The 16,685-nt window shown below is 41.6% G+C and overlaps 1 protein-coding gene across 3 annotated transcripts in view; it reads left to right on the top strand.

Annotated features, from left to right (window-relative positions):
* Positions 1–16,685, top strand: part of CHN2 (chimerin 2) — a 311,035-nt gene that overhangs the window by 188,491 nt on the left and 105,859 nt on the right. For all 3 annotated transcript variants that reach the window (XM_072964759.1, XM_072964760.1, XM_006201844.4), the window contains one exon: positions 2,094–2,149. Coding sequence is in view for 1 of the 3 variants with exons in the window: in XM_006201844.4 (XP_006201906.1) it covers positions 2,094–2,149 (56 nt within the window). In the remaining 2 variants the exon portion in view is untranslated. The remainder of the gene's footprint in view (positions 1–2,093; positions 2,150–16,685) is intronic.

Below are 16,685 nucleotides of genomic sequence, written 5' to 3'. Positions count from 1 at the left end.
CAGCAAGTGCAAAGGCCTGGGGCATGGAAAATAAACCAGGGCTTCAGAATCAAAAGGATACATGTTAGCTGGATGCTCAGGGGCAAAGGTTTCACTTCTCAGCACTTGTTTCCTCATCTAAAAAAATGAGAATGATAATGATACAATGTTCTTTTTTCTGAGCTCTTGTGAAGATTCAATAAAATATTGTTCCTGACTCGTGGTGGGCACTGGATATGCTAGTTCCCTTCTTTTCTCCCTTCCTCTCCATTCATCCTCAAAGCCTCCACATAATACCAACTTTGGGATCTGTCCTATAGGAGACGTTCAAACATCTGCTGATACGAATTGCAAAGGGGTGCTGAATTCAAAATGCTTCTCTCTTGTAACAGATGTACTTCCTTTGCCATCTTCAAGGGAAGCAGTAAAAATGGTGTTCACAAAGCTGTTCCAGCCATGCCCCCAACATATAACTAACTGCTGGCTTCAAAGGGCATTGATGAGGGGAAGATGAGAGGACAGGATTCTCTGAATATGGGTTCTGCAGTTCCCCTTAGCTCTAAAACTCTGTCATTCTAGCAAATGTGCCCATGGTTCCCTCATCTCTCATTAACAGCAAAACCCTGCTGAAAAGCAGTTAGTTGGTGTTGGGGCTGATTCGAGAGAAATAAAGGTTTCCATGCAGCCTCGCTCATAATTGAAGGAGCGCGTGTGCACTGTGACAGTCAGTGGAATGTCCACACTCATTTCTCTATCTTTGGCCACTTCTTCCTCATGTTTCCTCTTGGACAGGAAGCCTTCTGTGATCTGTCTCTCAGACATGACTGCAGCTGTCCTTAAGCGACGCAGCCATCATCATTAGTGTGGGCAACCTAAGCTTAGAGGGAACACATTAAAACATCTCTATGAGGGTTAGATGGTTTTTTCTCTGTGAGAAAGCTGGGCCGTCTACCCTTAATTAGGTAAGATAATAACCATGTTGAGCTGAAGGCACTGGGGAGCCAGAGTTACAAAATACATCCCATCATTTCCATCTCTGGTTCCACATGACCATCTGCCCATTAGCTAAAATTTCTGTTTTATTTTGTAGACCTAAGAATAAGCCAGAAATTTTTGCTTCTCATATTACATTTTCTAGAAAGATTTTATAAGATCAAATTTTGAACTTTTCATAGCTGTATTATATGGCATGATTCATAGATTTCTCTAACGTTAATTATTCCCTCTTGAAGAGTCTGAAGATAACATCGTGTAGGTTTGTTTTCAACCTCTATTTCCATGGAAGTAGAACTCCCCCAAGGTCCGTGCATAGGGTAGCTTTTCCTCTAAGAGAAATAACCAAACGAGCTGAGCAACAGAAAATCACTCATTGTAGTCTGAAAAATCACAAATGCTAGTCTGATAAATTGTATTTTTGTGTGGAGTCACCTGCTTCCCTCCAAGTCTGAGAGTCTGCCTTTAAAACAGGATGTAAGAGAGTTATTGTTATTTAAGACATTAAAAGGACCAAGAAAAAGGAATGATAATGGGTGGGAAATAGTCAAGTTGATGGGAATCCATGGTGTTAGGCAGAGCAAAACTGGAGCTCATGAAAAGAGAAATGACTCAGGTTTCATTCACTCACAGGATCAGTTATGTCTTTGTCCAGAACTGTGACATTTCAGAGAATGGCCCTCCTCTTCCAATGCCAGTCTTTCCCGGTTTTGTCAAGAAACGTCGGCACTGATATTCAGGAATCCTGTTACACGATCTTACTACTTAGATACTCACAAGCAGAATTTTCATTTCATTTTAAAATTGTCAGAAGATTTTTAGTCGTATCTAGTCTTCCAAGAAAGCCATAAAATGAATAATGCCAGTAACATTATGAAACTAAATTGGCCCTATAAGAATTTTTAAAAATCAATTTTGCCAGTTTACGTTCATTGTAACTAATTTCCATATAAATGATCTGACTTGATTCAGTCTCAGAATGTGTCTGTATCTCCTTTGTGTTTTGGTTGAAAAATCAGCAGTTCTTGAAAGGTACTTAGGTAGAGTTATTTGAAGGCATGTTGGTATGTTCTGATGTTTTTTAATGATGATTACCTTTTTTTTTTTTTCATGTTTGGCAGTGTATCAGTTACAGCAAGAGGCCCCTCGTCCCAAGAGGATCATTTGTCCGGGGGAGGTCAGTACTTGGCTATTTCCAGTACACCTTGTTAAATACGATGAATTGTCAGCACTATGTTGATATTGGAGGGCCTTCAGATTTCCTGAGAGTTGATTTCCATTAACATTTGTTAAAATGTGAGCAAATTTAACATCTAAGTAACCTATGTTTTGAAATAAGGTGTGATTTGAAAAATATTAACAAACTAACTTGAAATCAGAAGTCTCACATTGCATAGACAAATTGAGTCTCCTTTAAGCAACCCCCCAAAATGTGTATTATGGTTGATTTTCTTGTTCCTGCAGTTTTAATACTTTCATCTTTTTTATTATGGAATGCTTCCAACAGAGAACATACAGAGAATGATAAATATCTGGATACTCTCAACATCCGTATTTAGCAAACCTTTATGCTTTGCCATATTTGCTTGACAAAAAAAAAAAATCTCTACAAGGAAAGTGACTGTGTTTTTATTCTTGGAGATAAGCTTTAAAATATATTGACTCATAAAAATGCTTCTCAGCCCACAGAACTTTCCCTAGCCTTTCACTCATCAGTTCTCTTATCTTCTGGGATGCCAGCGAGATTTGAAAGGCAGGACTAAGTCTCTGTTTCCTATTTTTATGCTGACCAGTTGCTTTAATAGCCAGACTAATATCCTTCAAACAAAGGTCCATGGGTCCTTGCTTATTTTTGTTATTATGACTCTGATTAAATACAGAGCAGCAGATACCTTCTAAAGTGTTATATATGCCTTATCAGGGGGAAAGGATCTGATTCCAGTAATCCTGAGATTCACCCTTGAACATCAGTACTTTCTGGCAGACCAACTGGATCTGGTATTGAACCTTTCTCAAAGACTTAAATACACAGGAATTCAAACACAAAGCCAACTTACCACTGTTTAATAAATGTTTCTGTATGAAATTTTACTGCTTTTGAAGGGCATTGAAGTTCATCAAGTAATCTGAATTTTAATAGAGTGGACATTCTCATCCCAGGAATGTGACTTGAGAGGAAAAAATATCTGATCTATAAGGAAAAATCCAGGATGAGGTCAAATCTTTATTTAGTGGTATGATCTTGTTCTGTCACTAATCCTGCTGGTTGCTGTCCTTCAGTAATACCGAATGAGAGAAGAACAGGATAAATACACGGGTTTTAATCAGATGCTTTAATTAGTGTGTTTTGGGTGGAAATTAAGAAACAAGTTGTTCAAAATTCCTTCAGTCCTATTTTACATTTAGTATTTTGCCATCAGAAAAAAATACAACCTTGTGTAAGGAGCTAGAGGAGTTTAAATATCTCCATGAGAAGAATGTTTGTGAAATTGCAATACAACCAAAGACTCTTATTAGGGGTATTAATAAAAGGTCTACCAGCAAGATCAGGCACCAGAACTTGAAACCCAAGGGGATAGTAAATATTCATCTGTGTGTGTGTGTGTGTGTGTGTGTATATATATATATATATGGAGAGCCTACTCTGTTTTGACTTTGATTTAGGTGTTGGGAATACAGCAACAAACTTGGCTATTGGTACTTTGAGGGTCATATTAATTGCATGTAATTAAAGATAAGTTTAAGTTTTTACCTCTGTATGTGTGTATGTATGTAAAAGAGAGAGGAAGAGATAGAAAGAGAGAGAGTCTAAGCACTTCTTTGTTTCCCAAAATCCTTGAAACCATGTCAGTTATCCTCTAAGCCAGGTGAAATATTAGCAGTGGAGATGGGTGGATTCAGATTTGCTTCAGAAAAGCTCTTCATAGGGGTCCACTGAAACTCTTGAGACATCCAGTGGGCTGAGGGGCCAGAGTGTGTCTCTTTGACGTTGCACTTGTGCCAGAAGGAAGTGCCCCAAGTGCCCCAGTGAGGCAGACCGGGTGCCACAAGCCACCACCATCTGCTGTGACCAAAGGATGTAGCGCGCATGCAGCTTTTTTCCTTCTCTCTAGTCTTTTAAACCAAGCTTTTCACCTTTTGACCTTAATCAATCTGATTCATTAATAAGTTATGCCTGGTGGAGGCTGGATTCCTAGGTAACTTGCCTCTAGAAATTCCATATCTCATTTCTGCCAGGAAACCTAGCACAAAACGGGTATTGACTGGCTCCATTTCCTCAGCGGGCGGCGTGGGGCCCATCCAGCCAGGCAGGTGTCAGGCAATAAAAGGCCGAGTTGCTGGAGGAACAGGTGCCGCTCAGATGAGCGCCAGCAGGCGTAGCTTCCGTTCCCTTTGTCCTCCTGCGCAACGTTAACTGCAAGTAATTCCTGCCCAAATTGCTCGGACTCCCAGGACTTGGCCTCCTTCTAGTGAAGGCACGGCCTCCTCTTGGACGCTGGTGAAACCATTGCTTCTGCTACAGGCGGTGTTTGAGCAAACGGCTCTGTGCCTTGTAACACACCTGCATGCTCGGGGGACGTGCCTAATGAAGACAGAAAGCCCTTCAGTTTGAGTGTGTGGCCAGAGAGACTGAAGTTTATTAACACATTTTTACATAAAGCCGTAAAGGCTATTTCTTTTGAACAATGAGTTGGGATTTTTCTGTCTTTGCCGTCTTATACCTTAGCTAGCTACTAAGAGTCCAGACTTTTTTTTTTTGATACACAGCCCCCGCCCCCCTTATTGGTCTTCAAGCCCTTTCCTCTCAGCCACCTTGTCCCTGGGAAGGCTGCCCAGCTGTGTTGCCCTAACACACTCCACCTCCTTTGTTTCTCTGATGGACTAACAACCTCCCAGGCCATGAGCCTCCCTCAGATACAGATACTCCCGTTGAACGTGACAAATCCCACGTTAGAACACCAAGTGAGTCTGCAGCTATGGAGTCATGGAACACTGTCGTTCAAGGGTACAGACAAAGGCCAGCCTGGCTTGAATGCTTGGCAGCTCTCAATGGATACCAGCCACTTAATGGACTTTGCTGGAGAGCTAGGTGATGGAGGCGGCAGACCAATTCAGCAGGCAAAATCCAATGAGCTTTGCAAACCCAGGCAGGGAAGCCCAAGCTGCAGAGTCAGCTGGACTTGTTTTGAATCCTTGTTCGGCCACCTTCTAGCTTCCTGACTTAGAGCCAAGCTCTTACTCTCTCAGGAGGATTAAAGTCTACCCCCAGGGCAAACTGCTACTTTGCAGGGTATTATAAGTGAGATCCATGTGTCAAGTGTCTAGAATGGTGCCTAGACCATAATAGGTACTCAGTGTTGATGACTCATGGCCATTCAGAAATCTGTGAAGAACAGGTTCTGAGATAGTCATTAGGGGCAGAGTCAGAGCAATGACAGTATTCTCTGGATGTGAGGGCAAAAGAGGCAGTGATCAAGAACAAAGCAAGATGCTGGGTCAGGGATTAAGCCACCAGGTAAAAGGATACTGAGGATGAAGGACAGAAGGTACAAGCCACTAAACAACAGCTTTGGCACCAATTCAGCCAGGCAGGGTCCATTGCTGAAATAACAGTTCATTGCTTTCTTGAGATTTATCGCAGTAAATTAATATTTACTGAGCAGCCTCAGCACTTGGCCCTCTTCTCAACCGGCATTTCCCGAGTGCTCCGAGCCAAGAGATTCAAAACATCTTCCAGTAGGCAACATTCTCACTTGCCCTTTCTGTCAGTTTATCAGCCATTTCATAAGTATTTATTAATTACCAAATGTGTGCATGGGTGGCCTGCCAGGTGTTGTCCAGAATAAAATCCAGATTTGTACATTCAGCTAAGACCTCTCCCTTGGGCTCCAAACACCTCACTTCGGCTGTCTGCTTGACCTCTTCAAGTAGCTGTGTCACAGGCCATCTCTAGCGTAATGTTCAAGGTAGAGCTGAACCCCACTCCATTAAGTGGCACCTAACTTCAGAAACCTAGACTCCTGTCTTCCCCACCCTTCCCCCTTTTCTCAGTAAGCTTCAATTTTACCTCCAAATATACCTTGCATTTGCTCGCTCTTCTCCATCTCCAGGTCTGCCACGTGGTTTGGCGCATCATCTCATCATCATTTCTTGCCTGGCTTGTTGCTGCTCAGCATCCTCCTGCCTCATCTCTCTGCTTTCACTCTTGGCACGCTCCCTGTAGCTCATGTGCGTGCACGTGCACACACATGCACACACACACTCCATTCTTCAAACAGGAGCCCAAACCATCACTGTTAGATATAAATCCAACAGCTCCAGCAGCCTCCTGTTGCTCTTAAAATAAAAGCAAGACTTCTTGCTCCGCCCGTGAGCCATGCATGGCTCCTGCATTTCTCACTGCCCTGTCTTCTCCAAGCGCATTGCCTTGCAGCCCCACTAGCTCCTGCTCCTCTTCATCAAACAGACTGCAATGCTGCTACCACAGGGCCTTTGCATTTACCCTTTGCCTGGAATTCTTGTCTACAAGTTCTCTGTATTTCCAGGTTTCAGACCAAATTTCACCTAATAAATGAAGCTCTCCCTGAATTCCATAAAAATTAGCCCCTACAGATCTTCTCTCATATCACCCTCTTTACTTTGTTTATAGTACCTGATATACTCTCTGATATACTGTTTGTCATATTTAACTGTTTCCGTGTTGCTTCTGCATCTCCCTCCAGGAGAAAACAAGCTCTAGAGACATCACCAGTCTTAATCATAGGTACTTCCCTAGCACTGGGCCCAGGACCAAGGAGCCGTGGGCAATATATGGTAAAATGATGAAAAAAAGGATGGAGACTGCTAACATAAGGAATTTAGAATTCTCCAACTATTACTAATACCATATCAGATTTACTCAATGCTGTCATTAGGGTAGTGAGTTGGACTTTTGGCCGTTGTTAAGGTTCTTACTTAAACACAGACTAATATTTTTTCCTGGAATATTCTAAATGTCATTTTGGCCTTTCCAAAAGGCCAAAAAGTCAAGATTTACTTGCATGATTAATGTAAAGTCAAGCTCCTCCAGAATTACCTGACAAATACAAAATATGTAGAAATTCTTTTGTGACTGTAAATGCTTTAGTGTCATTTGTCATTCTTTTTTGAAATTGCTGCAGTGAATATGGGATGATAAAAAAAGCGATTTCAGAAAAGGGAACTGCATTACATACTGTTATTTCAAATTGTTCTCCATTTCCTATAGCTTTTCTTCCCTTCCCACTTGCCAGGGAAAATCTATTTTGAAAAAAAAAAATTTTTTTAAGTGCAAAAGTGAATTGTAGAACTGAGGTTTCTAGCATTCATGATCAAAACATTTTTTTTTTCTTGATTGTCAGAGGTTAAGCCAGGTACAGATGGCAGTGGCCTGTCTTAAATTGTGGTAGTACCTTATTTTACCTCTTAGTGCATTGTATTCACTTTTAAATAGGACTCTAAGTGCCCCACCACCACCTTTCTGTGCATTTTCTCTAGTTTTTGGTGTTCCTGAGTATCTACCCATTTCACTCTCTTCTGCCTTTGTAAAAACTGCTCTTCTAAGCTTATAAAGCATTTCATTTTATCATTAGGCCTTTAAAAATTTTATTCATCCATTTCTAGACTTCACAGTCTTATGGTCTTGTAGCTTTAGGCATTTGTCTTGTCTTAGGCATGTCTGGAAGATCTTAACAAGCCGTATTGATTGGCTGTATTGTTCTCAACTAACTCAGTACATTTCAAATCACAGATTTAAAATAAACTCAGAGCGGTTTTCTAATATTCTACAATCCTCCCTCTTTTCTTCTTCTATTCATTGAAAATAAATGTTTTTGAGCAAACGTGCATTGAGACGAACATGAAAATTCTACTGATTCAAGACGTCTCGAGATGTCTTTAATGTAATGAAATCGATTCTGTGTGCCACAAACAAAAATCAATCCCATTACCTTTTAATTAGCTTTATGTGTAGTAATCAGAAGGCTGTTTCTTCCCTGGTTAGAAGTATTTCTCATCTTTTCATCCCAGACTTTGTCCAGTGGTCTCTTTTTTCCCCCTTTAATATGGCCCCAGCCTAGAACCGAGGGCTCTTCCCATCACTGTTCCTCGCGGGTTTTCATCCCCCTCTCTAATGTAGTCAGGGAGCTTTTCTCTTTGATGTGATTTCATCCTGACCTATACTTGCTTTGCCTGTAGACCTACTGTTGTAAAAGGAGAAAACCTTTTTGTAAAACTGATATTAGAAAAAGATTTTAGACATGTGAATTTTATTTTTTTTAAGATAGAACCAAAAGTTTTGTGATTCTTTAAATAAAAAGCTTTTTTTAATCAACAAGTGATGCAATCTACCAAAATACATAACCTTCCAAAAACATTCACTCCCTTTGGAATATTCTAAATTTATTCTAATGTAATGCAGACCTTGCATGCTTGCACCTAGAAAATATTTCGTCATTTCCAGGGTGATATGATGAGCAGTGCACTAGGGTTCTTGAAGGACAAACGGCTACAGAATTCAGAGGCTCAAGGGTTCGGAGCCAAATGGATGGGCTAACTGGAGAGGGCCACCAATACTTATATACATCTAAGTTGCGCATAAGCTGAGGCAAAACAAAGTTGTTATTTTTTTTCTTAAAACAGAATAAGGAAAATGAGGGAGCATTAATAGTAATTGCTAATAAGTAAATTTTCTTAAGAAGCTACTACTAGAGATGAAATATTACATTATGTAGTTATTAGTTGTTTCAGGGGGAAAAACAGAATACTGACAGCATCATGGATTACAGCGCATGCTCTGTTATCCTCACTTAGTCTAAAACAGCCTGAATCCCAGATACCATCACTCACAGATAGGGGTAGGGGTGGGGTGGTCCGAGGGCACAATGCTAAAAGTGCTGGCTTTTGGAGGGGCCAACCTTACTTACCCAAAGAGAAAGCAGATGGCTGCACACCAGTTGCTATCTAGAACAACCCACCTCATGTCTGCTCTGTGACTCAGAGGTCAGGTCCAACAAAATTTCAGGTGTGGCCAGGACTATCTGGGAAAAGGGGCAGGTGCATAGCATGCTTCACATTTGACTCATCTGGTTCAACATTAACTGAGAAATAATGCTGATAAAAGCAGGCCACACTTTGCCCCAAGCAAGCCCCGTTTCCTAGGGTAGTGTGGCCTGGCTAACCAAGCAGTGAGACGTTTGAAAACAGATTTGTAAAGTGACTTTACTTTCCATCAGAAAACTGCACATGGCACAGTCTCAGACTGTCCTGATTTTACCATGGCGACTCTAAAGGATATTGCCTAATTATTTACTGCTGTCAGTCTCTCAACAGAAGTGAGCGCTAACACATATGGAGCACTGATGTGCCCTGAGCACTGGGTGAAGAGTTTCACATATGTTATTCCTCATAGCAGTGCCACAGCGATGGTTATCTGTCTCATTTTACAAGAGGAAATGAGACAAAATAGCACAGGAAGGGCAGAGCCAGATTCAAACTCAGACAAGACTGGGCTTCTAACCCAGTAACTCTGAAAGGGTGGTCCCAAGACCAGTAGCGACGTCATCACCGGGGAACTTGTCAGAGATGCAGATTCTCCGGCCCGCTTCAGACCTGTAGAATCACAGACTTGGAGTCGTGGCCCAACGACGTGAGCTTTAACAGGCACTGCAGGTCAGCCTGCTGCTCGCTCATGTCTGAGGACCGCTCTTGTAGCCGCTGTTCTCGCTCCCTCTGCTTTCTGTTTCAAACCACCTTCCCTATGCCCTGGAATAGAAGGAGCGAGATGCTCTGTCCCCTGATGATGCTTACTGTTTGCTTAGTGCTGTGCCAGACTTTTCATGGGCTTCAAAGTAGATGCCAAGGCACCCCATGACCTTCCTTTTTTTTTTCCTAGATGTATTTCCTCCTAGATATCATTTTCCACCCTTTAAAAATATTTTGCCTTTGCCTTTCTTCTTGGCTGTGTCTAGCTTTCCCACGCCCTCTTATGTTGCAGAGGCCAAATATGGACCTTTGTAGGGGTATGGTCAGTGCTTAATTTAACCTGGTTCCCTGCACCCACATACTCCCCCCTAAGAAATCATACTTCTTACTGTTATATTTGCATGACTAATTAACAAAAGTATTCAAATTCAGTTCTAATAAGGTGATTCATACTCATGTTCATCCAGATTCCGTATATATTCTTATGAACACCAGCTCTTGTTAAATGTTCTCCTTATCTCGTGACTGTGCACAAACCCTGGCTAGATTTACTCTGGCTTTTAATGGACTTTTGCATTAATAAAATCACCAAATCCATTATCATTATGTCAGGAATACTTGGACTTGTATTTCTATTTTCCAAGTACTGTCACTCAGTAGATCATCTGTGCACTGAGTGAGTAGTCAATTCAGGATTGTAGGCGACTGATTTGCTAACAAAAGCCAGTTCAGCGCTGGTGCTGTGCTGCCCTGCCTCTTTGCCTCAGTCTCCCCTGTCGTCACCAGGCTGACTGGTGCCATTGGTAATCAGCACCCTTAGCTGTGTCCTCTGACAAACTACAGTCTCACTTGGCATTGGTAATCAGTACATTATATCTGTCCGTCTTGCTGGACAGAATAGCAAGCTTCGCTGTAGTGATAATATCCTTCTTCCTCCTTATTTACATGGCTAGTGTCATTGCCCCATCTACTGTGGAAGGAAATCAAATAGCCTTGGCACAGCCCAGCAAAGGCCTGCTGGTTGCCATCCAGCACCTTGTGTCCTCCTAGGTAATTGCACATCGATTGTTTGATGAATTGTTCTTGTATCTCCCTGGGCATTTCTGCCATGTCTGTGATTACACTGTGCTGGTTGTCCCTTTGCTCTGTTGTGATGCTCAGAGTTCCACAGCTTCTCAAAGACCATACTCAATGATGCTCCAGAAGCACCTTTCAGTTCAAGGATGCACATCAGATGCTTAGGGTTTCAGTATTCTCAGACATGCAGCAATGCAATTCAACCATTTTCTGCCTTAGTTCATTTTGATTTTTTAAGTTGGCATCAGTATGCCATAGATTAAAAATTAATGATTCTCCCCTCCCTGTGCAGTAAGAGACAGAAGGGCACAAACACAGATACATGATTTGACCTGCCATTAAATACAAAGGCCTTTTGAGGCATTGGCAAAAGCTCTGAGTTTTGAACTAATGATAAGATGTCTTGAAATTGATTTTGAGAATGGACTCTAATGTTTGCTCGCCCAACATAGCCATTGGCATACTATAGTCCGCCAGCTCTTTTTGTAAATAAAGTTTTATTAGAACACAGCAATGCTCATTCCTTTATGTATTGCCTATTGCTGCTTTTATGATTTCATGGTGAGTACTTGAGATAGACTGTGTGGTCCTCAAAGCTTAAAGTATTTACTATCTAACCTTTGCCAGAAAAAGTTCGCTGACCCCTAACCTTGCACTAGAAGTAACTCTGATGAGCGAGCTGATACATGTAAAGCACTCAGAGAGTACCTGGCATTTATCTATGGAAAGCATTTGTCTTTAATTTCTACCATTTCCCAAGCACTTTTATATATATTAGCCAAAAAGGATATTTTGGTCCTGAAATTTAGGATGAATTTGATCCTAAGCCATTGTAAGAAACGTTTTGGCCTTCGTGTGTAACACGTGTAAATTGATGAAAGAAGCCAAGGCAGCCACAGTAAGAGGTGGTTCTTTTGCTTGCTTTCTCACGACCACTTCCTCCCTGTGAAGAAACGGTAGCCTGTTAGGCGAGGTGGCCCAGCTTTTGACAAGCAGGAAGTTAAAGAGGTGTGTGGAATCTCTTTCTTTGGGAACACCATCTGAACATGCAAACACAGCTCATTGTCTTTAATTTCAGGAACAAAGCTGGTGTTACCTTCCTGTTAAAAGTCTCCATGTTATTGAACTTTGATTAACGATTTGCATGTTGAAGCATTTAGGGGAGAGTGCTGTGTCTGCAATTTACTGTGAAATGAATGCATCCCCCTCCAAATTTGGTTTAATGGATGGATAGAGGGATGAATAAATAGATATGCCATAGAACAAGTGTATATAGCACATGTTGTAGAATCTAGGTGGGGTGTATGTGGGTGTTTGCTGTAAAAGTCTCAACAGTTCTGTATGTATGAAAATTTTCATAATAAAATGTCAAGAAGAAAAACAAAGACTGTGCAAGAAGAGCAATGGCAGGGTGTGCTCCTCCCCAGGGAACAAAAACAATCTCTTGGGTGCGCAGCCCTGAAAGGCAGGAGGATGCTGGAAACAGCATAAAGCTAACCCAAGAATTTTTGGCACGGAATAATTTGTCAGAAAAAGAATTTGAAAGCAAGGACAAACATCGAGAAGGCACTTTCACTCTTATTTATTATCATGTTGGGAATTGTTTGGGGGAAATGCCTGTTTCAGAAAAGCTAAATGAAGTGATTTTTTTTTTAAATAATAGAGACAGGCTTCTGGATTTCATGGCATCATCGCCACGCCACATAGCAAAATGAATACTGGACCTGAAATCGGCAACTGAGTTTCAACCCAAATCTGCTGCAAGCCCTGGGTAGACTGTGAGCAAATTAATTTACCACTCTGAACTACAGCTTCCTCATCTGTAAAAAGGAGGCAAAAATACACAGTCCACTCTCCTGGTGGAAGAATTAATATCAAAGCTTTCTGAAAGCCACAGAGATCTCACCAGCCAGTGAGTTCTCGGTGGGGCAATATTACCCTCAAGGAGGAGGGAGTGGGGAATTAATTTTTGAGAGGGCGCATAAAAAATCTTACTCTTTTAATATATAAAGCTCAGATATACATACAGAACATAAACAGATACAGAGTCTATCTGTAGTACTACAGTTTCGCTGGGAAGAGATGATTGGGGAAGAAAAACACATAAAAAGGCTCCAAAGGAAGGTTATAATGCAAAAAATGTTGAGACCATTTTCCTAGATAGTCTTTCATTTCTACCGTCTCCCAAGTTCCCTTTCTTTTTCTTTAGACAGCCTAATTTTATCCATCAGTTTGAGCACATGAGCACATGCATTTGAATACTTACATTTGACTACTCTTACATTTCTGTGAAAAGGAGAGAGAAAGAGAAAAAAAAAAACTTCTGGAGAGAAGAATGAGAATGATGGACGTTCTTTGCCTTTTCCAAAGTACATATAAAACCACTATAACCCAAATGCCACTAAGCTTGGACGGAAGGAATTTACTAACAAGGATGAGGAATTAAATGAGTGTACTCACCCGATCTTTTTACCCCCTAGAAGTTTAACAGCAGCATTAGTTTTCCCTTGATCTGATTCGATTCTATTGGGTACTTCAAGCTCTTTGAGCCAAAGAGGTATGTGAAGAATTTAAAGAGAGTTCCAAGGAGAATAATGAAGACGAACTCAGGATCGGAAAATAGGATCTACTGGAAAAGGTTAAAAGAACAAGAATCATGTACTCTGAGGAAGAACAGGCCATCAGGTGGCACAGAGATGGCTTCTAATAGTGGAAATCGTATCTACAGAGAATACCCTCAGGTTCTTACCTGCACTGAAGACCAAAGGAAGGGAAAAAAAGGATATTTTGAAGCAAGAAGGATATGAGACTAGATAATAAGATAAAATTTCTCTCCATGATTAAATCCTAGATTTTAACTCTCCTTTATGGGATTTCTTTATTTCTTGTTTTAAATAAGATGCCTGTCTGTAGAAAGGATCAGAAGAATAGACAGGTAAACCCATTATAGTTGATTCTCCTGCCCTTGGTGGGAGGCCAGCCAGCCAGCCTGGCCAGTGTGGCCTCCCTGGGATTTGGCTTGATGGGAGGAAAGCCGTTTTTGCTGGAGCTGTGGGTTCAGGATGCCAGAAGATGAATACCAAGCCCTAGCCAAGAGAGTGCCGGGGCAGTGCCAGAGCAGTGTACCTAATTAGGTTGTTCATACAAGGAGGGCCCAAGATGGGTATTGGGAGCCAACATGTGGAGCCAAGGCATCAGTGCCAGAGAAGACATAGCAGGAAAGACTGAGTCAAAGTGAGCTGCTGGGAAGATGACGTGGGCCAGCTGCGGAGGAGGGTAATGCCCATCGCTAGGCTTTGGCGTACTCCCGGAAGGCTCCTGTGAGAGTCTATCAGAATCCATGTAGAAGTCCTCGGAACCTGTCCCAAGCTTCTAGGAAGGTGTTCATTCTTTCCATGTTTGGAAACAGCTGCCCAAAGTCATGGTTTTCAGTCCTGATGTGTCAGCATCCCCTGTGGAGCTTGGTAAACCTTACCGCCACCCTGGCTCCAGCCTTAGAGACTGGGATTCAATGGAAATATCACTTAGGATTCGGCATGAGCAACAGAAACTAAATCTAGTTAAATTTAGGGGAAAAAAGATGGGGAGTGGTGGTGTGTGAGGAGAGTGGTTGGAAAGATACGATGAAATTTCTCAGCCTCAGCGTCACAGACGTTTTGGGTGTGCTCTCCTGTGTACTGCCATCCCTGGACTCGACTCACTAGATGCCAGTTGCACCCTCCCCACTCAGTCATGACATCAGAACTGTGTCCAGACATTGCCTGGTATCGCCTGGGGAATAACAACTCTCCTCCCACCTCCAGCCCCACGTCAAGAACCATGGTGTGAGAAAAATCTTTTACTTTTTTATTGTTCTAGTCTTATCACTGATTTTAAATCAGAATTCCTGGGGAAATATGGAGGGGAGGAGATGACAGAAACGAACTAAATGAATGGGAAATAAATGCTTTGGTTCCAAGCACCTGAACCCTATACTGCGTGCCTCTGTAAGTGAGCAGAGTGTTTATAGCAGGTTCCTAAGGCGCCTGACTTGTGGGCACTTACAGACTTCAGCAAAACCATTGGTAATCTTTTAAAGAGGTTTAATACTGAAAGACTGGCCAGTGGATTTTTTTATGAGACATTCTAATCAAGACAGGAAGGAATTCACCTCATGAGCGCCCCCATCAGAATCCTGGAAGGGTTAAAGTAATGCCATGAGGAAAACCAAGAAAAAGAAACAGGGGATTTAAAGTTTGCCCCGTTTGCATTCTGCACTATACAATCTGACCACAAGAATGTACATCTCAGTACTTGCATCTGCTTTCTCTTCCTTTCAGTACAGATCTTTGTTTTCTAAATAGAAGGGAATTATCCATTTTTTTTTTCTGGATGAATTTGCCTCAGTATCACCAGTACAAATCCCCCCATCAAAAGCCTTTTCTCCCACACTTGATCTGTATCTCAGAGAATCCAGCAGTCTAACTGCCCTGTGTAGGAGGTTGCCAAATTGAGTTTTTTAATTATTTCTATTAAGCAAAAACGTAATACATGCCAGCTGCTGAGGGATTATAAAAGCTTTGTTTTTTCAATAATTGGAAACCTTGTTTACAGGGGACTCACAATATTCCTTAAATGTCTTTGTGTTGAATATAAAAGAACTTGTGTTTATCTCGGCAATGATAATCTGGCTATAAAGCAAACTCATTTAAGGATTATGCTTCCTGTCTCTCACCATGCAGCTGTCACCCTACTGTTCTTTCAAGCTTTGCAGAAGTGCTGAGCATTCTTCCTTAAAATTAGAAGAATGAATTGAAAAACAAACCAGGTTGTTTGGAATACATCTAATCCTAAATCACAAGGAAAGAGTTGAGATCCCCAAAATATCACTACATCTAGGCAAATGTATTCTCAGCTCTCGTTTGTTAACTCATTGACAGAATTCAGTTCACTCCCAGGAGACTTGGAAGAGTTTAGTCCTAGCGAAGAAAAATCAGGGACAATTCAGGTAGTTCAATCTTTAAGCAAACTGTAGAATTTGGATAGCCAGTGAAGGCATCAACATTGACTGCCGTCTGCTCTGGAGAAGCTGGGAAGTACAGTACCTAACGGTATGTGCGCTGGGTCTTAAGCCACTCACGAGATCTGTGACCTCAAGCTAGTTATTTAGGGGCCCCCATGTAAAAAACTGCACTCATTTCCCCCACAGGGTTGTTTGGAGGCTTAAATGAGATAAACACATGAAATCCGAAGGATAGTTCCTGGCACAGAATGGCCGCTCAGTAAATGTTAACCTGTTCTAACAGTGTTCCAAGCCCCACAGTTTTTTACGTGCATTATCTCATCTCATCTTTGAAATGGCCTTATTAAAATAGTACATTTTTATAACTCCAGTTTTATTGAAAATCGAGGGAAATGAGATGCAAAGAAGTTTAATAACCTACTCAGGGTCACACAGCAGTTGAATTGACAGCAGGGCTCTGCATTCATAATTGTTGTCTCATTCTGCAAACTTTTAATGAGCACAGGTACCCTTTGCTCTCAGAACAATCACTTTCCAAATATTAGCTAAAACAAGTTTGCAAAAGATTTTAGCCAAAATCCTCCTCCCAGTTGAAAACCTGCTATGACAAGTTTTCCTACGTGTGACAGCTTCTCAGACTTCAGTGTGTCTATGACTCCCCTTCAAAATGCAGGCTCTGCATTTCTAACAAGCTGCAAGGTGATGCCAATGCCTCTGGTCACCGGATCACACTTTGAGTAGCAGGAATCTAGACGATGGGAGAGGGGCTTTTCTCATCCCTCAGAACTCTCCTGATCAGCCTACTGTTTAAACATATTGCACGTTATACCCATGATGCAGCCCGTTTTACCCCCAAGGGTTTAGCACGTCAGTTTTTGTTTAGGTCAGGTACCTGGAGGCGCCACCAACTCAG

This window comes from Vicugna pacos, chromosome 7, assembly GCF_048564905.1.
Source record: "Vicugna pacos chromosome 7, VicPac4, whole genome shotgun sequence".
In the NCBI taxonomy this organism is placed as follows: Eukaryota; Metazoa; Chordata; class Mammalia; order Artiodactyla; family Camelidae; genus Vicugna; species Vicugna pacos.
This window is presented reverse-complemented; position numbering and strand designations above follow the sequence as displayed.